General features: G+C 46.1%; 1 protein-coding gene across 1 annotated transcript in view; it reads right to left on the bottom strand.

Moving 5' to 3' along the window:
* Positions 1–10,455: 10,455 nt before the first annotated feature.
* Positions 10,456–23,641, bottom strand: part of CD101 (CD101 molecule) — a 37,158-nt gene continuing 23,972 nt past the window's right edge. The window contains exons 7-9 of the mRNA XM_042953584.1: positions 23,154–23,564; positions 19,700–20,095; positions 10,456–11,356 (exon numbers count right to left, since the gene is read on the bottom strand). Of these exons, the coding sequence (XP_042809518.1) occupies positions 11,127–11,356; positions 19,700–20,095; positions 23,154–23,564 (1,037 nt within the window). The 3' untranslated portion in view covers positions 10,456–11,126. The remainder of the gene's footprint in view (positions 11,357–19,699; positions 20,096–23,153; positions 23,565–23,641) is intronic.

Here is a 23,641-nt window from a genome sequence, read left to right as displayed (position 1 = left end):
TTTCTCACCTGTCTAGATCTCTTTGAATCTTGTTCCTGTCAGCTGACCTATTAGTGCTACCTCCTGACTGTGTGTGTCAGCTGACCACTTGACAAGCCCGCTCCCCTGGATTCCATCTGAGTTGCCATGAGAAATGCTAAACCGGGCAGAGCACTTGGGTATCATGTGCCCAAGGCACATGGGCCGGCCGCAGCTTCATGATTTGGGTATGGTTATTCGGTCAGGCACAGAGTCCCTGAAATGAAACGTTGCCCTTTCTTGCCTCGATGCCTCCCTGCAGCTCGTGCATACTCTGTCCCTGTCCCGATTTACCAGTCCACACAGCAGAGTAGATGAGAAAGTGAGGTTAATCTGGGTGATTTTTTTTCTTGGTGAGCAGCACAGGAAGCGGCCCAGAAGCTGCAGGGGGATGTGGTTCCTTGGGACAAGAGGCCCCTGTCTCACACCAGACTAATGATTCACTCAGTGACAGTCACACAGTCCCCTGTCTTTGCCTGACACCCGTCTGTCACTTCTCACTTCTTATCTAATCCTCCACCTCCCTCCGGGTCCTCTCTCCGGCTTCACCTGCATCGGGATGAAGGCGGGCCGGTGCGAGTTGAGGGATTTGCTCCAGCCGGACAATGAGAAGAAGGAGAGTTCATAACTCTTTTGAGGGAGAGCCGAGGCGGCCTTCCTGGGTAGCCCAGAGCATCCCCTTCAAAAGATGGAGCTCTTCTGAGCTCTTCACTTCCCCTTTAGAGCTTCCCCGCTTTCCTGGACGACTTCCACTTTCACTCGAAGCAGAAGTCTTCCATAGAGCAGACACAGCCTCCCCTCTGCAGTAGCCCGGGGGGCCCAGTGAGGCCTGGCCCCAGTACCGTAGAGCTTAGCGCCCCTCCTGCCATCCGGAAGTTTCTTCCGGGAAGCAGGCAGCCTCCTTCTTTCTCCCAGTCCGTGGGTTCCTTCAGAACCTACTGGTGCCTGGTGCTGCGGATGGGACCGACCCACCTAAGCCCCAGAGAAGAGCTTGGGTGGGGTTCTTCTTTCTGTGGGACCTTGGCTTTTATTTCTGCTTTCTCACTTTTATGCTAATTGCCTCATTCTTCCCTCCCCTTCCTCTTTCTCTCTTCCTGCTCCCGCTACCCCTCCTGCCAACCCTCAGGGTCTTCGTCTTCAGTCCCGGAGCTGGGAGACAGCATTAAGGACTGGCTGTGCAGGAGGACTCACCCGGGTTCTTTGCCTGCCTGCCCGGAGCTCTGCGTGCACGTCGAAGTCGTCCCTCTCCATCCTCACACTTTTCTCGAGGTGACATAATTCCTGCCACTTTCGTCGTTGCCTACGTCTGACAGAACAGCTGGAGCAGGGCTAAGTGGTAGGTGGGGACATTCTGTTCGCATGAGTGATTTTGTTTTTAAGCCGTACACCCTACCCAAGAGTGTGCACGTACAATAAAACATACCAGATAACTTACCGCATCTGAAGCATGTTAACAGGCATGAAGAACACAGGTATGGAGCAAAGCACCGTCCAGTGCATTAATTACACTGTCAATTTCTTCTATGGACTGAACTGTGTCTCCCCGAATTCATATGATGAAGCTCAGTTTCCCAGTGTGATGGTATGTGGGGGTGGGGCCCCTGGGAGATAATTAGGTTTAGGTAAGGTCTTGAGGCTGAGGCCCTCATGAAGGGATTAGTGCCCTTATTAGAGATACCAGAGAGACTCTTCTGTGTGTGTGTGTTTCTCTCTCTCTCTCTCTTCTCTCTCTCTGTCACATGAGGACATAGAGAGAAGTTGGCAGTCTACAAGCTGGGAAGCGGGTGCTTGCCAGTTGGCTGGCATCTTGATCTGGGACTTTTAGTCTCCAGAACCGTGAGAAACTAAAGTTCTGTTGTGTAAGCCACCCAGTCTATGGCATTTTGTTACGGCAGCTTGAGCTGACTAAAACAAATTCCCAAGCTAAGTATTTGCTATCTACCATAACATTTGTTTTCCAGATGTGCCATTTGCACTCAAATCTGCATGCAAATTGAATTAGCTAATTAATACAGGTATACACTACCTCAGGATAGGAGTCTCCAGTGACTCCCTTCCCCATTAATTCCCATATTTTTATATATCTTCACTTGGAACTCCTGGATTAAACTCCCTTGTCTCTTCATTTAACTGTAAAGCACTCAGACAATTTTGTCCGAATGTTCCTCTGTCCACATTTGCCTTGATATCCTCTTTCCTGAAACTTCATACTTATCCTTCCCAAAATTAGGCTCATGGGCGGTGGACCCAAACAATGATCCCATTTTGTAGCAAAGCCCATGCTTGGACCACATGTCTATACCCTGTTCTTTCCACAATCATGTTAAGAATTTAGAAGGCGAAATGCAGGTGTCTGGTTTCCTTTTCCGGAGCAGAGACGATTAAAATGTCCAGCCTGTCGATGATGCCCAACACTTATGAGTTCTGTCTCCTTTACGCGCCTGTCTCATTTAGCCCTCACAACAGACTCTGTGGAGTAGTGGGGATCCCCTCCCTGGAGGGACGAGGGCAGTGAGACAAAGAAAGATTAACTGGCAAAGATGATGGCCAGCGAAGGATGTCAGGGTTTCCCCGCAGGCAGTCTGAATCCAGAGGTCACCTTCCTGACTACTAAGAAACCCAGATGTATTCGTTGGGCGTCCCACCAAAAAGGAGCAAGAGGTCAAAGTGGAGAGCCCTAAGAGGGAGTATTTGGCAGCCTCAATTTTATCTTGCTGCAGCTTTCTTCTCACGGGGGCTCACGTGTTGGCTCTTCCTTTTGTGTGAAAGGATTACTAAATATCATAGTTGCCACTTAGCTTTCTATTGCCAGGTTGGGACGGCTCCTGGTTTACTGCTTCTGAGCGACCCAAACTGAATACTACCCTGAATACCTTCCCTCGATGAAGAAAAGTTTTGAGCAAGGAATTTGGACTGGAAACTTAGACTTTAGAATTTAGTACATGTACATTCGGACCTGACATTAGGTCCTAATACTGATCGGGTTTTTTCGCACAGCATCCCGATTTGTCAGTTCTGGGACTAGGAGGTATTTGGCCCACGTGTAGGAGTAAAGGCCATCCTGACATCAGCACCATTTTATTGGGGGGGGGGGTCATATCTTGGGTATTGAGAACAAAAGATCCTCGAACAATTCTTAGCCGCCAGCAGGGTGGTACCAATAGCTGCCGTGAGATTATTAAACAGTACAAAGATTCCCTACAGACAGACTCAAGAACTGGTAGCATTTGCCTTCAGTCATGGGAGACCATAACAAAAACACGCTCTCATGTGTTTATTTGGGCAGCATCCTGTGGTAGCACAGAGTAGCCATGCAATCAACACGCATGGGATTGAATGGACATCTGTGGGAACCAGGGCAAAGAGTGCAAAGGGGTCCCCTGTCCCCTGTCTAAATTTAGTCTCCCCTTTTTAGAGCAAACCGGATCCTAACATGTGACAAAGCAAACATCTGGCATTAGTTTTTCTGTCCCAATGGTGCTCCTGTTCTACCTTGTGTGTGCAGCTCTTTGCTCAGAATGAGATGGTGGCATCTTTATAAGTAGAGGAAGCACAGTGTGATAGAAAGGGTGTTGCTTTTGGAGTTCATGCATCTGGGCTCAAGGGCCAGCTCTTTTTGATACTTAAAGCATGATACTTAACTGCTTTCTCCTGGTTTATGGTTAGATCTCAGCTTCACAAGTTTGTTGTAAAGCTCTGGTGCTCCTAACCCATGATGGCGGCTCAACATAGTGAACATCAGCTCCCTTCTCCTTTCCTCCTAGAGGGAATGGATGATATCACTTATTTCTGCATTCCTAACTCCCAGCATATGTCTTGGCACACGCAGAATATCTGGAAATGTTTGTGGAACAAATAAAATCTTTTTTCCCACTGTATTAAAATCGTTCCCTCTGTGTTGGTCATCTAGTTGGTTCTCAAACACTTAAAAAATTTTTTTTGTGGGGCGCCTGGGTGGCTCAGTCAGTTAAGCTTCTGACTCTGGCCCAGGTCATGATCTCGTGGTTCATGAGTTCGAGCCCTGTGTTGGGCTCTGTGCTGACAGCTCGGAGCCTGGAGCCTGCTTCAGATTCTATGTCTCATTCTCTCTCTGCCCTCCCTGCCCCACCCCCCCAGCCAACTTGTGCTGTCTCTCTCTGTCTCTCAAAAATGAATAAACGTTAAAAAAAATTTAACTTAGGTGTAAGTTATTTACATACAGTTATTTCAGTTATATACTACTATATTTATATATTTATTAAGTTAAATATTAGATTATTTACATAAATTGCTAGGTCTTAAGAAAGCTTAGTAAATTTTTACGTAGGTATACATACACCCATGAAACCATCACCTAGATAAAGGTAAAAAACATTTCAGTTGCCCCAGAAGGTTCTTCCTGCTACTTCCCAGTCAATACTTCCCCTGCCAGAGGAAGTGATTATGGTGACTTCTGTCCTCATAGATTCGTTTTTCCGGTTCTTGGATTTCAAATAAATGAATCTTATAGTGCATACCCTTTTGTGCCTGGCTTATTTCACTCAAAAAATGCTGTAATATTCATCCATGCCATCACATATACAGTAGTTTGTTCATTTTTATTATGTGTAGTATTCCACAATATATATAAACTATGTGTCCGTTCACCTACTGATGGACAGTGGGGTTGTTCCTAGTTTTTAGCAATGATGGATAAAGCTGTATTTTTGTTTATGTCTTTTGGTGGATAGAGCTGTTCCTTTCTCTCGGGTAAACGCCAGGAGTGGAGTTGCTAGGTCATAGGGCAGGTACATGTTTATCAAAAACTACCAAACTATTTTACAAAATAGTTGAACACACTTACACTGCCACCAGCACCGTATTAAGTTCTGGTAACTTTAAATTCTTACCTGCGTTTGATATTTGGTATTGTCTTTAACATTTTAATCATCCAGGTATCTCGTGGTTGTTTTAATTTGTAGATTTCTGATGAGTGATGATGTTGAGCGTCTTTTCAGATGCTGTGGCCACGGGGCTGCACTATTCAGATCTCACTTCAAGGGAACCTTTTGCAGGGAACATAGCTGACTGACAGCTTCCAGCAGCTAGATCATCATATCTGTCACGATGCTCACACTGAGGCCACATTTTCCCAGGAAATTTGCTGCTTCCAGTCAAAGACTAAGCAGGGCAGAGATACTAGACTTAGACCATTTCTGCCCAGTGGAGCCCTTCTCCAATAGCCAATCTTTGTTTAAGAGACTCCCATCAGCTTGGCCCAGGTTACCTCAAAACTGCAGTGTCTAGGGGCGCCTGGGTGGCGCAGTCGGTTAAGCGTCCGACTTCAGCCAGGTCACGATCTCGCGGTCCGTGAGTTCGAGCCCCGCGTCAGGCTCTGGGCTGATGGCTCGGAGCCTGGAGCCTGTTTCCGATTCTGTGTCTCCCTCTCTCTCTGCCCCTCCCCCGTTCATGCTCTGTCTCTCTCTGTCCCAAAAATAAATAAAAAACGTTGGAAAAAAAAAAAAAAAAAAAAAAAAAAAAAACTGCAGTGTCTAAAGTTCTTCCTACATCATCCGCCTTCCTTCCCTGATCCTTTTATAGATGTCAAACCTGCACCACAGTCCAGGGCTCTCCCGACTTTCTCCTGCCCCACCCCGCTTTTCCTTCATAGGCATTTCCCTCAGTAGACCCCTTGCATGTCTAATCCCATCTTGGCATGTGCTTCATGAAGCCTGAACTGACCGACGTGATTATTGACTGTTGATAATTCTCTTTTGTAAAACCCCTGTACAAGTCTTTTGTCTATTTTTAAGTTGAGCTTCATGCTCCTCCTTTTTTAAAAAAATTTATTTATGGGAGCGCCTGGGTGGCTCAGTCGATTAAGCATCTGACTTCGGCTCAGGTCATGATCTTGTGGCTTGTGGGTTGGAGCCTTGCGTCAGGCTCTGTGCTGACAGCTCAGAGCCTGGAGCCTGCTTCGGATTCTGTGTCTCCCTCTCTCTCTGCACCTCTCTGCTAACGTTCTGTCTCTCTGTCTCTCAAAAATAAACATTTAAACATTTTTTAAAAATTTATTTATAGGAGTTCTGTATATATTCTGGATATAAATTCTTTGTTAGATATGATTTGTGAATATTTTCCCTCCATCCATGGCTTGTGTATAATCACTTAATGATATCTTTGATGAATATTTTATTTTAGCGGTACCCAGTTTATTTTTTTCCTTTGTAGTATAAAATGTGAGGTAGGCGTCAAGGTTCTTTTTTTTTTTTTCATATGAATATCCGATGGCATCAGCAGCTAGAAGAAACATGATTTCCCCACTGCAGTAGCACCTATAATGGAAATTAGGTGAATCTACATATGTATGTATATTTCTGGACTCCATTCTGTTCCATTGATTTCCTTGTTTATACTTGCACCTATAATATGCAGTTTTTAAATATATATACCATCACACTTTATTTTTAAAGTAATCTCCATGCCCAACATGGGGCTCAAACTCCTGGCCTTGAGATCAAGAGTCACATGCTCCATGGACCGAGCCAGCCAGATGCTCCTACAACACACTGTTGTAATTATTATAGTTTTATAGAATGTCCTGGAACTTGAGCTCATAATTCCTCCAACTTTTTCTTCTTAAATATTGTCTAGATTATTTATATTTTCATTTATTAGAATGAGCTCATCGATTTCTAAAATTGCCTGGGATTGGGATTAGGATTCCATTAAACCAGGGTTTCTTATCCTCAACGCTATTGAAATTTTGGGCTTTGCTGTGGGGAAAGGAGTCTGTCCTGTGCATTGCAGGAGATTTAGCAGCAACCCTGGCCGCTGCCCACTAAGTGCCGGTAGTAACCCCTCCCCCCACCCCAGGTGGTGCCACACAGGTCAAGGGGTCACTGGGTGGCTCAGTGGGTTAAGCATCTGACTTAGGCTCAGACCATGATCTTATGGTTTGTGAGTTGGAGCTCCACGTTGGGCTCTGTGCTGACAGCTCTGAGCCTGGAACTGCTTCACGTTCTAGGTCTCCTGCTCTCTCTGCCTGCCCCCCACCCCTGCTCACGCACTGCCTCTCTCTGTCTCTCTCAAAAGTAAATAACATTAAAAAGATTATTTAAAAAAATGTGTCTGTAAATTGCCAAATGTCCTTTGGCAAGCACAACTGCCCTGCCCTCTCTCCCCGATTGATAACCACTGCATCAAATCTATGGAGCGATCTGGAGAAAATTGGCATCTTAACAGTATTGAGACTCTCCATCCACAAAAATGGATTATCTCTCCATTTAAAACTGAAGCACACACTTTCAACACCCTGTGCCATTGTGACCTTAAAGGCATAACGAATTCAGGTTTTCATTTACTGGTTATTTATGACATATGAACTTATACCTCCTCGCCAAAACCATCTCAGCAAATGGTTTAATGTGATAATTATTCTTCTAGTCAAAATATCTCTATTTGGAAGTCAGAGCTGATCCAAAAGGAGCCTTGGATTTAAATATGACATAGTAGAAACTCCAAATGTCTAACAAGTAAATAAAACAAAAAAGCAAGCATCAAAAAGATAAGGTAAGGGTGTAGGTTCAAGCCCCACGTTGGTTGTACGGATTACTTAAAAATAAAGTCTTTAGGGGTGCCTGGGTGGCTCAGTTGGTTAAGCGTCAGACTTCAGCTCAGGTCATGATCTCACAGTTTGTGGGTTTGAGCCCCACATCAGGCTCTGTGCTGACAGCTAGAGCCTGGAGCCTGCTTCAGGTTCTGTGTCCCTCTCTGTCTCTCCCCCACGATGCTTGCTCTCTCTCTCTCTCTCTCTGTCTAAAATAAACATACATACATACATACATACATAAAATCTTTAAAAACACAAAAGATAAGGTAAATGGAAAGCCAATTAAGTGAAAGGATACTACTCTCTCATCTCTACACTTATCAATAGAAAATTAATATTTATTAACCAGAAGAAGAATCTCATAACATGTCATTGTCTTTAACAAATATACATTAGCTACCTCTTTGAGCTTGCTGTAAGACTTGAAACTTTCTGACAGTTTGGTTCAGTCCACAAACCTCATAAAGCTGTTTTTATCCCTGTTACACAAATTAGAGGACAGTGGAGGTGGTGTCCTGAGGCTAGTGGTGTCATTTTGTCCTGGTACTGCCCCAGCCCTCACCCAACCCCTACCCATCATCTATGCTGCTCCTTTTTCAATTCTCCTGAAGGAAGCTGCCCCTTCCCTGCTAAATAACATTCAATGGCTCACCACTGTCCACCAAATAAAGGCCAAGTTCTTGTGCACGTTCAAGATCTTGTTTCCTATACATCTCAATAGACTATAAAGAACAAAAACAGCCTATTCATGCCTTTGTCACCTCCTTGTCGTCTCACCCCACACAGAGTAGGAATACCTCCTGAGTGATGCATTTTCCATCTCCAGTAGGAGTATGGCAGAGGATTCGAACTTCACAACTGTTTGGACTGGACACTGATCCAGAGGGCTTAGGATTATTCTTCAGTTAATCAGGTATATTACAGATACAGATACAACAGGTCAAATAAAATTTCCCAGGAGCACAGGGCATGGCGGAGACAGAACACTAGCCACTAAAAAAGAGCAGGGTTGGAAAACTTTTCTTGTAAAGCGTCAGATAGTAAACATTCTAGGCATTGCGGGTCATATAGCCCCCCTGGCAGTGACTCACCACTGCCGTTTTATTGTGACAGAGGCCAGAGGTAATATGTAGGCAAACGGGAGTGGCTGTATTCGCACAAATCGTATTTTAAAAAACAGGTGGTGGGCAGCATTTGGCCTGTGGGCCATAGGTGGCCAACTCCTGAGACAGAGGGTTGTTCTGTTACCAAAGAGGGTTTGAAACACAAGATGCTGACAGGAAAACCAGGTGCTGACATAGAACGGAAAAGTTGAAATCAATGAACAAAAGTACAATTCTGTACTAAGTTTTAGACAGGAAAATGGAACAAGTACATAATTGGAAAAAGAAGAGGTTTCATGTAAAATGTCTCCTGAGTTAGGTGAAAAATTTTATTCAGTTCAAGAAAAGAGAAAAGATGACTTTGGGGCTTGGTTGCCTGAAAATTCCCCATGGGCCAAATGGAGCCGTGTGGCTTCTCTGGACATCTAACGTGCTGTATGAAAGTAGAGCATCCAGAAGATGCAAGGTGACGACCCCAGGGGATGGGGCGGGTCACCACTAGATCCCTCACCCCCATCTCTGCCAGACATTAGGAGGTGCTCACTGGGAAATAATCGTTCCCGTGCTCTGCGCCGGGTGGTGCGGTTGGACATTTGAGTGTCTGCTCTGTGCAATGTCTGAGCCGGATTCAAACGTGAAAAAGTGCTGAGCTCCAAGCTTCTGAAAGGCGGGGCCCAGCTGAGGACAGAGGAAGAGAGATAAGGGGAAAGAGTAGCCCAGGCAGGGGACAGTACTAGAGTCTGCTGGGATTATCTGACGGGGCTCAATTCTGTTCTTTCTCTTCAAAATACCAATTAAACTCCAGGTTTCTGCCGGGGGCGGGGGGTGGGCAGGGGGCATCACACTTTCTAAGGAGTCATAACCTTAGCTTTGTTTTCTGAAAAATATGCCACCCTACCTGAGAGACAAGAGACAGATGTGTTGACACATTTAAGGAAACACTTGTAGTATTTCAAATGAGCCGATAAAGGGAGAGAAACGTAAGGAACCCATAGGCTACAGTGGGAGTTCTCAGAGCCCCGGTAATCCTCTGGCAAGGGAACTAATTATGTTTGCAGAAGACGTGTGTGCTTGATAAAATAATTAAAAATAAATTGCTCTCCTTGGACATGCAAATCGCCAAGTGTTAAAGCAACCCCATTGGTCACATAGATAATAAATAGATGCGTTTTCTCAAGTTTGTTAGGTGGCACTGATTGATTTCCAATTCTGGCTCCGATAGGGCCTGAGCAGCTTTTGAAACAAAGATGAGGAGACCTCAGGCCCAGTGGGAACAGTTATCATATCCTGGGGCCAGTTGTTAAAAGCTGTAAGCCATGACACTCCCCAACCCCAGCCCTCCTGACCTTTCCTGGCTGAGAACTGGGGACTCTGAGGAACCAGACTTGACCCAGTGATCCCCCTGGGCTCCCAGCCCCTGCTGGAGAAGGAGGGGACAGGGGCCCTGTTACTCCTCCTCCCCCAAAGAACTATCACAACACTCTGTGCTACTACCCAGTGCTGTCAGGTCAAAGAAAATAAGGCATTGGCTAAAAGCCAGGACCCAGATGGATCTTTTGGTGTGGGGAGGAAGGGGAGATATGAGGCCTTGGGGTTGACTGTCGTTAAAAAAAAAAAAAAAAAAAAAAAAAAAGGTTTTCCTAATGGCCTAATAGTCTTATAGAGAAAAGAAGAAAAGGAGATGAGAGGTGAGGTGAGGAGAAAGAAAGAAAGACGAAAGAAAGAAAGAAAGAAAACAGAAAGCGAGGAAGGGAAGGAGGGAGGAAGAAAGAGGAAGCAGAAACTCAGACTACAAAATGCTTTATAATTTCTTCAAAGAACCCATCAATATTAATTAGGTAACGTCTACGCAGAGATTGTCCTTGAGTAGCATTTACAGATGGGATGGGGGCAAGACAGGATTTCTGCATTGAAGGAAGTCACATCCACATTGGGAAGTAGATCTGATGTCAATGAAGGGCATATTCCCAATTCCTTTTTGCCTTGCTGACATCAGGCCCCTTCCCACACCTCTTATTTGGGGGCAAAAGATTACCTAGAGCCAGTGTGACTGGACCACTCGGAATGCTTTCCTGGGAATCAGTGACATAGGGAGGAGAAAGCAGAGGGCAGCCTCACCCTGGGCTTCGCCATAGGATCGCAACTAATACCCAAGAGGTTGTGTGAGGGAGGTTCTCTCCTTACAGAAGGGGACCCTGAACCTCTGTGAGGTGCGGCAAATGAAACACAGGGTAAATCATCTAGCTCCTGGGAGAAGGCAGGGGGTAGATGACTTAACACACAAAGAAATCACATACACATTCCCTCTGATTCCTAGGTAACTTGCCCAAGGACACACACACCAAGAAGGACACAATCAGGATTCATTCACACCAATGCTCAGTCCAATTCCAGAGCCCACACTTTTCCATAGGGCTGCAGACGGCTCTCGGGATTCAATGGTCTTCCTCTTCCCTCCAGGTGGTTACCCAGTCTCCAGCCCGTTTCAAATCCACCCAGAGAGTCTTTTCTTTCAGCGCGTTTAGCTTCAGTGCCCGCAACCTCCTGGCTTTGTGGTACAAGCAGACGAGGGAAATGAGCAGAAGGATAAACAGAATGCAGGGGCAGGTGAATAGGAAATAGAGTAAAGGTGTTGATGAGCAGATCCTGGAGGGAAATGTGGGCTCTGCAATGAAAAGAACAATAAAGAAGATAATTAGTCTCCAGCTTACCTGCACTAATCAATGATAAACACTTGGGGGATTTATTGTTACAGGGAAATATATGTAAAAATAGTGGGCCCTTTAAATCGTATGTGGGCAGAGGAGTCCAGAATAGGGCTCTTCCAGCCTAGCTGCCCTCACCCAGCATGTCCCAACCACTGGGCGGGGGGTTCCAATGACCTACTTAAAACCAACAGCCGCGAAGAAAAATAAAACAAAAAAAGAAAACCTCTCCTTTAATCTTCTATCCTCAGAAAAGATATCTATAATTCAACCCTCGTTCTCAGCTCTGTTGCTGGTCCTGAATTTTTAACTGAGTTATTCCCACGGCTGCTGCTTAAGTGTGCGTACTCACATGGGCACGCACGCGGCACACACACGTGCACGTGTGCACACTCACACAGTGCGCTGTTTTTACACAACAGCAACTACAGTGAGAAGCTCGGTCCGGACTCTCCTGTTGGGATCCCCCCACCCAGGCACCCTCCGTTTGGCTCCCCTCCTGTGTTGCCCTCACTGTTGCCTCCATCACGCACGCTCTCTGCATCCTAAACCTCTGGGTCCTCCTGACCCAGCTCAGACAACACTTCCTCTCCTGGGTCCTCTACCTGCCTCGGGCACAGTCCTCTCCAATGCTCCTCTCACATACCCCCTGGTATAGACCACTTTTGTTCCTCCTTATCCATCTCCTTCATTCCACCACAGTTGAGTACGACTGATAGCCACTGATAGCGTCATTGGTTTCTGTGTCCCCTGCTATGCCCGGCACTTGCCTGACAACGTTGGCTGATCTGAATCGAACCGGACTGACTGCAACCACCTGGGCAAAGGCTACTATATAAAGGCAAGCTAAAGCACACGATCTTCCAGCAACTGCAGTCCGTGGCGGGGGCGGGGGGTGGGGGGCACTGTCAGCGCACAGACACGCCAGGCATGCACAAGCAGTCCCAAAGTGGCTCCTGGCCACACGGCCAGAGAGGCAAAGGGACAGGGCTGCAAACCCCACAGGTTCCAGGACGCAGTGCCTAACAGCCTCCATGCACAAAGGCACATGCTTAGAGAGACACCAACCACTAAATGTAGTCTTCCGACGACATTTGTTTATGACAGGATATTTGAACTTGGGGCTTTTTGGAAAACTCTGATGCTAATAGTAGCTGTGCTTTTATTGCAAAATTGTAATGACATAAGCAAGTTCTTCTTCAGAGGTTAAGTTACAGGATTCATGGGATTATAGACTCTTAGAGATGTAAACGGCTTTGGAGGTCATTTCCACCAACCTCTACCGCAAGAATCCCATTTTTGGCATTGTTGATGCATTTGCACCTTGAAGAACGTCTCTTTGCTGGAAGTCAAGAAAGAGCCTTAAACATTTGTCCGGCTCCTGCCTTGTGAACTCCTGAAGGACAGGGCCCATGTCTTATGCATCTTTTAATCTTGTACAGCACTTTGTCCATAGGTCATCAATGGAAACCGATGGATGAATCAATTGCGTGAGTGCATTGCACACACAGAAACCCAGGGGTGGCTGTCGTCCTGTTACACAGAGTAAAGACCATCACTGAACATGAGGCTAGCTCTGAACAGGACTTGACGAGCTGAAGGAGTTTGCAGCTGGATTTTCCCTGGTCTCATGTACATTCTTCATCCTCAAGTTGGTTTGGTTTTTGAAAGGGTGGACAATGATAAAGCTAGACTTTTAATTCATATCACCCTCTCTCTCTCTCTATCCTATCTGACCCCTCTCTCCAAGGCCCTGCTTGACTACAATAAATCTCCCCAGGTCTTATCTTAATATATCTGAAGGCATGTGGGTAGGAAGGAGGTAGAAATGGCAGTGCTGAAAGAGACTGGAGCTGTAGAAAACAGCGGAGAAGAGCACTGGCCTTGACACTTCACGCTACTCGTACTCACAGTAGCGACTGAGTACCTCTTCCATCTCGAAGGGAGCCAGGTTCACATTCTGGCTCTTCCACATACTGTTATTGACGTTGGACCAGTTACTTACCCTCAATAACGCTTAGTTTCCTCATCGATCAAATGGGGATAATAATTTCTAGAGTCGTGATAAGATAATGAAGTATTTAACAGAGCGCTCAGCACATCTGTTGAGTCAGCAAGGAATAACTATCAGTACGCTGGTAGGAAAATCACAGGCAATGCTGTCCCAAGAGACCGGGTAGAAAACGGGGCTCGACCAGCTGGTTCCCCACACAGGCACCACAAGCTTGGCCACGTTCTGCAGGCCCAGTCTCTCCCTCAAGTCTCTGGTCCCTCCGTCTCCATGGCTGGGTGACGTTCCACTGAGAGTCGAATGATTACGTAGGAGACTCTGACTTCCCTTCCCTATCATGGGAGGCAGAGAATTGGGAAGTGAGAGTCCACCTCTGTGTCACCGTTGCTAGGACAGTGGTGCGATACTGAAGAGATTTGCACCAGCACGCAGAAGGTGAGAAGAAATCCGGTACTTGGCTTTTTTTCTTTTTCCCCTGAGACTCTAACCTTCAGCGTGAAGGGACTGCCAGAGGGTTTGGGTATCTTAATGGGGAGGAGACTGCTCTGTGTGGAGCAATCTGCCATCAAAGGATAGCACAGGCACTCTTCACAGTGCCGAGTTGGCCAACAGCTAGCAACTGTCAGCTCCAATACTTCTAAATTACCTCTCCTGGGAGGGCAGGGTTTGCTCTGGATCCCACAATCACCAGTCCCCACCATCTGCCTCTCACCCATATCTGGATTAGAATTAGCGACATCCCAAACCATTAAGGTTTGGCATTTTGAATCAATCCGAGTAAGTGCCCGATGCTCGAAGTACAAGGTCTGCAAGACAGAGCCAAAAGCGTAATGAGAACACTTCATCACGAGGCTTGGTTGATAACTTGCTCCCACCCACAGCCAAATACACCACGAGGAGCATTCCTTTTCCATATTACCTCAGAAGTACTGACTTCAGCAGAGGACAGATACCGGAGAGCGAGGGGGCTACCAATTCTGCCCCCACCCCAACCCAAATTCAGCAACGGACCATGCCAAGTGTGGCCATGGGAGAGAGCTGGCTCCCGCCAAGAAATGAAAGTAGGGTTCGGGAACCCAATACAAGCGCATCCCAGAATGAATGGTGCCTGACAGTATCCTGTTTCATCCCAACTGAAGACTCGCTTGCTCATTCTTTCATGAAGCACTTACTGAGTACTACGTGCCAGACTTTGTGGGAGGCACCAGGGTAGCATAGAAAAATGTTATGGTCTCTCCAGAAACTTCAGTGTGGTAGGGGCACATATCTCCTTTGAAGGGTCACTTTCTAAGTATATCCTTACCCACCTAGAAGCTGGGGAAGAGTAACAAATACATACAATGACAAGTAATCCAGTCCCCAGAAAGCCTTATAATCTTGCCTATTAATTAATTACAGAGAATTCTCTAGAATAAGACATTTATGTCTGGGGTCTGAGGGTGAGGTAGGAAGACTAAGGTATCTCTAGCCCCTCCCTTGGCTTAGTCATAGGTAAGGAAGTCAGATGGAAAAGCAAATGCCAGGTCCATTCCATTCCCCCAGGGAGATGCGTCTTAACTTTTCTGTCTCCACTTGAGCCACGGCGCTCCACAGATTTATTAGGTAGTCCTAAACTAACCCACCCTGAAATTGCCACAGGGAGGTGGCAGAAAACCATCTGAGAAGTGGAGAGTTGGTAGCATGTTAGTCCCTGAGAAGGTAGCGGATAAGTTGGGAGGTGAAGGATTAGTAGGTGTTGACCAAAGGTGGCATGGAGGGGCACTGCAGTCAGCAGGTGGTATAGCGTCATCATCTTCCTCTCCGTGGCCTCTTTCCCCTCTAGAATTTTTTAAAGTGCTCAAGTCCCTACCAGCTCCAAACCAAAACAGAACAAAGTAAAACTTCACTGACACCTCTTGCCACTTATCTTCTCTCTTACCTTTACATCAAAGCTCTTGAAAGTGTAATCTATATTTGATGTGTCCACTCTTTCACTGTGGTCTGCCTTTTCTCATTACTTCTCTGCAATTGCCCTGCAGTGTGAAATCCCATGGACACTTGCCCGTTCTTATCTTAATTGACCTCTTTACGATAGTTGAGTTTGTTGGCTTTCCCTTCCCTTTTGCTGTGCTCTCTGCTTTTGGTTTCTAGGATACCACCAAACCCTGGTTCTCCTCCTACCTCTTGGCTACTCCTTTCGTTCCCCTTCAGTCTCCTCTTCTGTACTTCCCTGATCAATAGTATCTCAGGGATGCATCGTTGGACACCATTATTGGCTATGAGTTGATGCCTACTAATCTACAGCTCTGGCAAAGATCTCTCTTGGAAATCCCCATGTCTATTGGGTAGAACTCTCTGGATAACTCACACATACTCCACACATCAATTCCAGCTCAACTTATTCAAAATTGAACTAATTTCTCCATCAGACCTTATATTACCTCATTTAGTGAATGTCCCCACCCATGCTAGAAACTTCTTATTCATCCTTGATTCTCCCCTTCTGCCCATTCACCCTCCACATGCACCTAATCAGTCTCTAAATCCTGAAGATGCTGCTGCCTAACACTGACTGCCTGCTTTTCTCTCATTCCTCATTAAAGCACTGCCTTAATTTGGACCTTCATCTTGTCTCACCTGGGTTCCTACTATCAATTTCAAATAGTGCTCTCTGCTCTGTGTCTGCCTCCCTTCCAACTCATCTTTAACAGGGCTCCCAGTGGGAGCTTCCTAAAATGCAAATCTCATGATGTCACTCCCCTGATTGAACTTCGCTGACACTCCATAAGGTTCATGACTCAGTTCACCTTCCTTAGCTACATATGTGGGATGAGTTTGAGATCCATACCCTCCCATCTCACTAGCTGCCTCTCTTACCCTTGCGCCACAGTTTTTTTTTAAATAATTTTTTAATGTTTATTTATTTTTGAGAGAGAGATGAGTGGAGAGAGAGAGTGTCAGAGCATGAGTTGGGGAGGGGCAGAGAGAGAAGGAGACACAGCATCTGAAACAGGCTCCAGGCTCTGAGCTGTCAGCACAGAGCCCAATGAAAGGCTCGAGCCCATGAACCAGGAGATCACGACCCGAGCCAAAGTCGGACACTTAAACTAACTGAGCCGCCCAGGTGCCCCTGCCCTTGCACCACAGTTTTTATGATCATCTTGCCTAGCCTTTCCTTTCCCTAAAATATGTCCTCTTCCTTTTCATAGGCCCCATACTCTGGGGAGTTTCCCAGATCTCCTCCCCACCCAGCCCTTCACCCCAGCCCTGCCTCTGCTCCTTGTGCAGCACCCTAAAACTATTTCTTTGATGACACCTACCATTTTGGACTTTACTTCCCCAACAGAATCTGAACTCTTTGGGGGATGCCTGGGTGGCTCAGTTGGTTAAACATCCGACTCCTGGTTTCAGCTCAGGTCATGATCTCACAGTTCGGGAGTTTGAGCCCCACATCAGGGTCTGTGCTGACAGCACGGAGCCTGCTTGGGATTCTCTGTCTCCTCCTTCTCTGCCTCCTTCCCCCACTCTCTCTCTCTCTCAAAAAATAAACATTAAAAAAAAAGGAAAAAGAATCTGAGCTCTTTGGGAACAGACTCTGTAATACATGTTTTTGTGATCTCAGAAGCTCACATGGTTATTTATTGAACAACTTAAAATATTTTGTCATGGGGCGCCTGGGTGGCTCAGTAGGTTAAGCATCAGACTTCAGCTCTGGTCATGATCTCGCAGTTCGTGGGTTCAAGCCCTTTGTTGGCCTCTATGCTGACAGCCTAGAGCCTGCTTCGGATTCTGTGTCCCCTTCTCTGTCTGCCCCTCTCCCACTGTCTCTCTCTCTCCCTCTCTCTCAAAAACAAATAAACATTAAAAATAATAAAAGGAGTAAGAGGTATATATTAAAAATATTTTGCATATATATAGATATAGATAGATATAGATAGATATAGTATATACGTGTGTGTGTGTGTGTGTGTGTGTCTGTGTGTGTTGTCTGTGTGTGTGTATAGCATGTTTGGAGGCATAAGAGGAAAGAGAGTTAACATTTCTTGAGCACTTGCAATACCCATGGACTATGCTAGCTACTTTACACACATTTGTATTACGATCCTCATTTTATGAGTAAAGCTGAGGCTCACAGTGGTTAAGGAACCAGGGTATGATTTCACAGCTCATAGGTGGCAGGGGGCTGTGATCCAAGCCTAGGCTTGTCTGATTCCAAACCCTGGGATTTTGCATCCCACACCCCCCCCACCACCACTGCCTCCCCAACTACCAGGAAAGAACAGCCAGGTAGAGGAAGCAAAATGCTGTAAGCAAGGATTTACTTGGGAACCCCCACTGTGTCTATAACAAAAACCCTCAGCTTATCATGGCACAGGTTTTCAAGCTTCTTCAACTGTAAAGAATACAAAGACCTCCCAACTTTTAATGTTTTCTTTCCAGAGTTTATCTTCTAAAAACCTTACACCTGACTTGTAAGGATTCTACAAAGATTAACTATATATATATATGTATATATATATATATATATATATACATATATATATATATATATATAGTTAATTTATATATTGCTGTGTAGGATCCCATGTCTCTCAGAGGAGATGTGCTTTTTCATCACAGAATATATATTTATTACAGTTATTATCTATTTATTCTGCCACAAAAAGTGCTGATTCTACAGAGCCTAGGGATTCCAGGGAGAAAACATGTATGGAATGTGCTCAGGTTGTGGGACTTCCCGTAATTGTTGGAATAGAAGAAAAATATCTTCTGGACACTGGGGAGAAAACTTCTGCTGAAGAACACTTGGGGGAGGAGGATGCTGGAGCCCTAGGGAGCAAGTCAGAGAACTCTGACTTCTGCTCTAGAAGCCTGGCTGGGGCGGGGACACAACTGTCCCTATTTTGGAGAAGTTGCCACCTATTCCCAGCACCGCTTTTTGCCCCCAGAGAGTGTCACCAAAGCTAGCTGGTGTTTCAGGAATGTTACCTAGAATTGATCCTTTTTACTCTTGCTGGTGTGGGGCACCAAGGTCACAGCTATGCATCTCCGGTGTCCCCTTCCCACTATTAAGTTCAGCGCACCTCTCGCCTTTTCCCTAAACCCCACCAGGAAGGAGCCGCTCAGGGGCATCTGGGTGGCTCAGTCGGTTAAGCATCCAACTTTGGCTCAGGTCATGATCATGTGGGTTTGTGAGTTCAAGCCCCTCATCCAGCTCTGTGCTGACAGCTCAGAGCCTGGAGCCTGTGTCAGATTCTGTGTCTCCCTCTCTCTCTGCCCCTCTCCCACTCTCTCCCTCTCCCTCCCTCTCTCTCTCTCTCTCTCTCTCTCTCAAAAATAAATAAACATTAAAACAATTTACATAAAAAGGGAAAGAAAGAAAGAAAGAAAGAAAGAAAGAAAGAAAGAAGCAGCTCAGAGATGAGCTGGCCATATTAGCCAGCACAATGATCACCAGGGAAGATTTATGGGTCTGGTTGGAGAAATTTTTGCTTTCATTAACAAATGCTTAATGAATGCCTACTACATGCTTGGCACTGTACTGGCTGGAAGGTTGCCCTCTTCTCCTTCACAGCCTCTTGCTCCACACCCCTCCTCAAGCTGTGCACTAGCTGAGTAGGTTGGCCTTCCCACGTGGACAATGGTCACTCTTGGGCCAAGGTCTTTAAGTAGCTGCCTTCCTCGCTGGACCCCATAAGCAAGCTCCACAGGGCATACTTCCTTCTCTGATGCCTTTCAAGCTGCAGTCACGTGAGGCCCACCCACCACATGACTATCGTTCTCAAAGCCCTGCTGATTTGTTGACCTATCGAGAGAGAAGAACATGGCACTTACTCATTAAGAAAAGTTTCGCTTTGGTTTGGAGGTGGGGAGCATGTAGAGGCAGTTGACTGCAGTGAGACCAAATGAAACATCCCATCACCAGGCCCCTATCCCTCATTCCAACTCCCTCTGCAGATCCGAGCATTCTGAGACTGGAGAACCAGCCAAGGGGTAAAGATGTCCGCTTCGAACATAATTTTGTTATTGAAAGGGATACGATGTGGATGGCTTTTTTGGTTCGGGAGGAGAAGGGGCGGGGGAAGCAGGTCAGATGCCCCTGACATTTCCGTGTCTGTGCCCGAAAACTTGCATAGACCTCATCTATCCAAATGAGAACTAGCAATCACTATTGACAGAAACTGCAAAGTCACTTTCTTTAGGGAATCTGTAAACTGCGTTCAGCAAAACGTAACTGGGAGGGAAACACAAGACGGGGCGGGGGACAAAGATTCTCCTGACCAGGGGCCGGGGCAGATTAACCCCTACTTACCTGAAGGCAGCACCGTGAGCACCACATGCTGGGACTCATCTGATGCTCGGTTGACCCACGTGCCAGGGGTACCATGTGGCTCCCACTCTGTCACCTTGCACCAGTACAAACCAGCATCCTCCATTCTGACCCGATGAAGCTTCAGGACAAAGTCTGTAGGGGATGAGCGGTAACAGTACAGATGCCCCCCGAGCCCCTCGTCACCATACTCCAGCAAGCCATCATGCCGAAGGTGTACCAGCATTTGCCTTCCTGAATGCTCCCCGTTGCGCAACCACATCACAGAGTACAGAGAAGCCGAGCTGCCAGAACTCTCCAGGCTGCAGCGGATGGCCACCTCCGTGTGCTCGGTAGCATTTTCTGTCCAGTACACTTTGGAGACGCGTACCTTGCTTCCTAGGAAATAAAATGGCAATAAGTTAGAGAAGAATCCAGATTTTTAGATTGGGTACCCCCTCTGAAAGATCTAGTTCTCACTGAGGAGATGCCATCTTAAACTCTTTAGATAACCAGGTCTCTCATCTTTAACGTTTTCCCTTGACCCCTGTCCTTCTTCAACGTGTGCTAGAACATTCTGTGCGATGAAGCAAACCAGCCATTTCCCTTCAGCCCTACCTCTTGTCTGCTGAAGGCCTGCCTCTGAAGCCACCAGCTTCAGTGGGTGCTCTGCTCTGCTGTTTTACCTCTCCCTGGCCAACTCTTTCTTCTTCTGCCCAGATGGACCATCCAAAACTTCTGGCTCTTCCCTCAAGTCATTACTGCACCACTGCCCCTCATTCTTGGCAAATTACCTTCCTCCCATATACCCAGATATCATCTCAGTCCAAGATGCAGGGAAAGAGGAGGCTATCTGAGAGACTGAACATTTTTATACAAGTGTTAGAATACCACTCAAGGAAAGACGATTTAAATTACTGGATTAGACTAAGTCTTAAACAGATTTTGACCTTTACTTCTTAAAAATTTTCTCCTGGGGTGCCTGGGTGACTCAGTTGGTTAAGCATCTGGCTCTTAATTTTGGTTCAGGTCATATCTCATGGTTCGTGAGTTCGAGCCCCATGTCAGTCTCCGTGCTCATGGAGCCTGCTTGGGATTCTTTCTCTCTCCCTCTCTGTCTCTCTCTCTGTCTCTCTCTCTCTCTCTCTGCCCCTCCCCTGCCTCGCAAAATAAATAAATAAACTTAAGAAAAATTTTCCCCTCCTAACCTGCTGGTGAGAACTTCAAATGAAGACCAGAGCAGTTACTAACAAAGGAAACTATAGTATACGCTAAATTTTCAACTCTACTACAAACACATTTATTGATCAATCTTAAAAAAATTTTTTTGAATGTTTATTTATTTTTGAGAGACACAGAGGGACAGAGCATGAGTGGGGCAGAGAGAGAGGGAAACACAGAATCTGAAGCAGGCTCCAGGCTCCGAGCTGTCAGCATAGAGCCCGACTCGGGGCTCCAACTCATGGACCATGAGATCATGACCTGAAACAAAGTTGGAAACTCAACCAACTGAGTCGCCCAGGCGTCCCATATCTTCCTCTAAAAGGATAACTTTGTCTGATCCTGGATTTTTGTTGTTGTTGCCATATTTACTCTCTCCCTCCATTCATGGCAAAGTATGTGAAATATTAGTTTATCTGATTCTGTCTCTGCTTCCTCATCTCAAATTCCTCCCTACTTTAATGCAAACACCTTCTAATTCTATCCCATGCTCTGGCCAAGATCATTAGTATGGGCCTGATTTCCCAGCTCAAGACACTCTAGTTTTGTTGTCCGCTCTGTGGGTTTTATCACCGAAGTCCATTTTCTTCTTGAAATTCTCTCTTCTTTTGATTTCAGAGAACGTGTCTTTCCTGCAGTTCTGACCACTCCTTCTCAGTATCTCTCCCTGGGGCCTCTTAACTCACTCCCTGCCCTGGGGTACACAGCTGGCCACCCCCAGCCAGCCACACCTAACCCACAGATATGTTTTGTTTGACTCCCACAGTCTTTTTTAAAAATTTGGATTAGCTGTGTATAGTCTCCACCAAGAGATATCACCAAAAAAGATTTTAGGCGTTTCTTGATGTACTAAAAGATTGGGCAACACTGAGCCCACATTTCCGGATGGGAAGGGTTTGCTAGCTTGAGCCAAGGAGCGGCTGCCTCCTTAAAGGCTGTGCAAACACTGTCAAGATTTGGCTTAGGCAACTGGGAGAAAGGGCTGCCAGCCACACAGATGGAGAATGCAGAAGTTTGCACGGGTCTTGTGGGATGGCAAGAATGATAATGAGGTTTGGGACGTGCTGCGTGTGAGGGTCTCAGGGGCATCCAAGCAGAAATGTACAACAGGCAGTTGGGAAGAAAGAGCCGGAGCTCAAGAGATCGGAGCGAAGTGTAAAGACTTTGCGCTATTTCATCGAAGGTGGTAGTTGAAACCAACACAGTATTTGAGAAGTTCTGGAGAGAGCAGAGAATAATGAGACAGAGGGGCCCAGGATCTGTCCCTGAGGAGCACCCACATTTACCAGGGAGAAGAAGGGCCTGAAGAACACAGAGAAGGGGAACCAGAGCAGCAAGAAAAGAGAGCCTTATGCTCCACTACTGTTTGGCTCCACTGCCCCCCCTACAGACCGTAAGCTCCTTAAGGCAAGAGCTGTGCCTTATTTCTCTTTGTATCTCTAACTGTCTAATACATAGTAACGTTTATTATAATCTTATTTGTGGGTGTACCATTGAAAATGCAATTTTAAGCACCAAACCAGACTAACTTCTTTGCATTGTGCTGTTGGATCTCAGCCAGTTCCCGAACCTAGCCATGACATCTGTCTCATTTTAATCAACACTGGAGGTGACCAAACCGATACCAAGAGATCTAACCAACCCTGCCCACACTTCAACCGCAGCGCTCTTAGACCAGCGCATGTGGATGGAACTTCTATTACAGTTTTAAAGCTCTCCTGAGGAAGAGGAGACTCCCTCAGTAAGCATTCCGACAGTTAACTACTCTTATTTGCCGTATGTTTAGGCAGCCAAATGTTGAAAAGCAATTTCTCCACACATCCCTATAGAGTTGTACAGTTTCTGTTCACAGTGGGAGAAATATGCTTCGTATTACTCTCTCTTTGCCAAATTACAGTAGAGCCCCACTGGAATGACACAGCTTGTTATTACAGAGATCTAGAGATACGATGCCCTGGGTAGCTGCATAGAGCAGGCTGCCAGGCTGATAGGCAAACCAATCAAAGGGATCTTGTTCCCATCCAGACTCCTCAAAACCTCAGATTGACTCACCTTACGTGACTCCCACGTCCTCTGCTGGGCCACCAGGTCCTGCATTCATTGTGTAGGTGGCCACTATCCCTATGGCCCTGGGTCACCTTTCTACCTTCAACATAATCACTCCATTGAAGAGCTGCCCAAGAGAAGAAGGCCATCCTATAGAAAGTCGTTGTGAGAATACACTCATGAGGTTTACCTGTGGGCCTGAGTTTCAATTCTGTCAGACCTGACTTCTTTTCTCCAAGCTTGTGCCAAGTGCCGTTTCTGGACAAGAACCATTCTTCCACAGCACAGTGGTATCTGCCCTGATCGCTGTCTTCCACATTCAGAATCTGTAGCTGAAACAAGTCCTGGGAAACTTTCTTGGGGTGGAATTTTTGTTTTCTCAGTAGGGAGTGAAATTCATCCCCATATTTTACAACATTGGTTTGGTCCATTTCCAGGATCCTCAGCCAGGTTGCATTCATGGAAATGGGAGAGAAGTACCAAATAACGGCTAACTGGAGGTCTCCAGTGGACTGGGACAAGATGCTACATTCTATGTTGGTGTTGGAGTTGATGAAGATCTCTTGGACTTGACTGGTTGAGTTCACTCTTAGCTTGCTCTCTAAATGAAAAGAATGGTGACAGTTACTTTTGTTTGTTACTTTGTTTTGTTTGTTACTTTGCTAGAAAATAGAATTT

Source organism: Panthera leo, chromosome C1 (genome assembly GCF_018350215.1).
Source record: "Panthera leo isolate Ple1 chromosome C1, P.leo_Ple1_pat1.1, whole genome shotgun sequence".
Taxonomy (NCBI): Eukaryota; Metazoa; Chordata; class Mammalia; order Carnivora; family Felidae; genus Panthera; species Panthera leo.
Note: the sequence above shows the minus strand (reverse complement) of the source record. Positions and strands in the feature narration are given on the sequence as shown.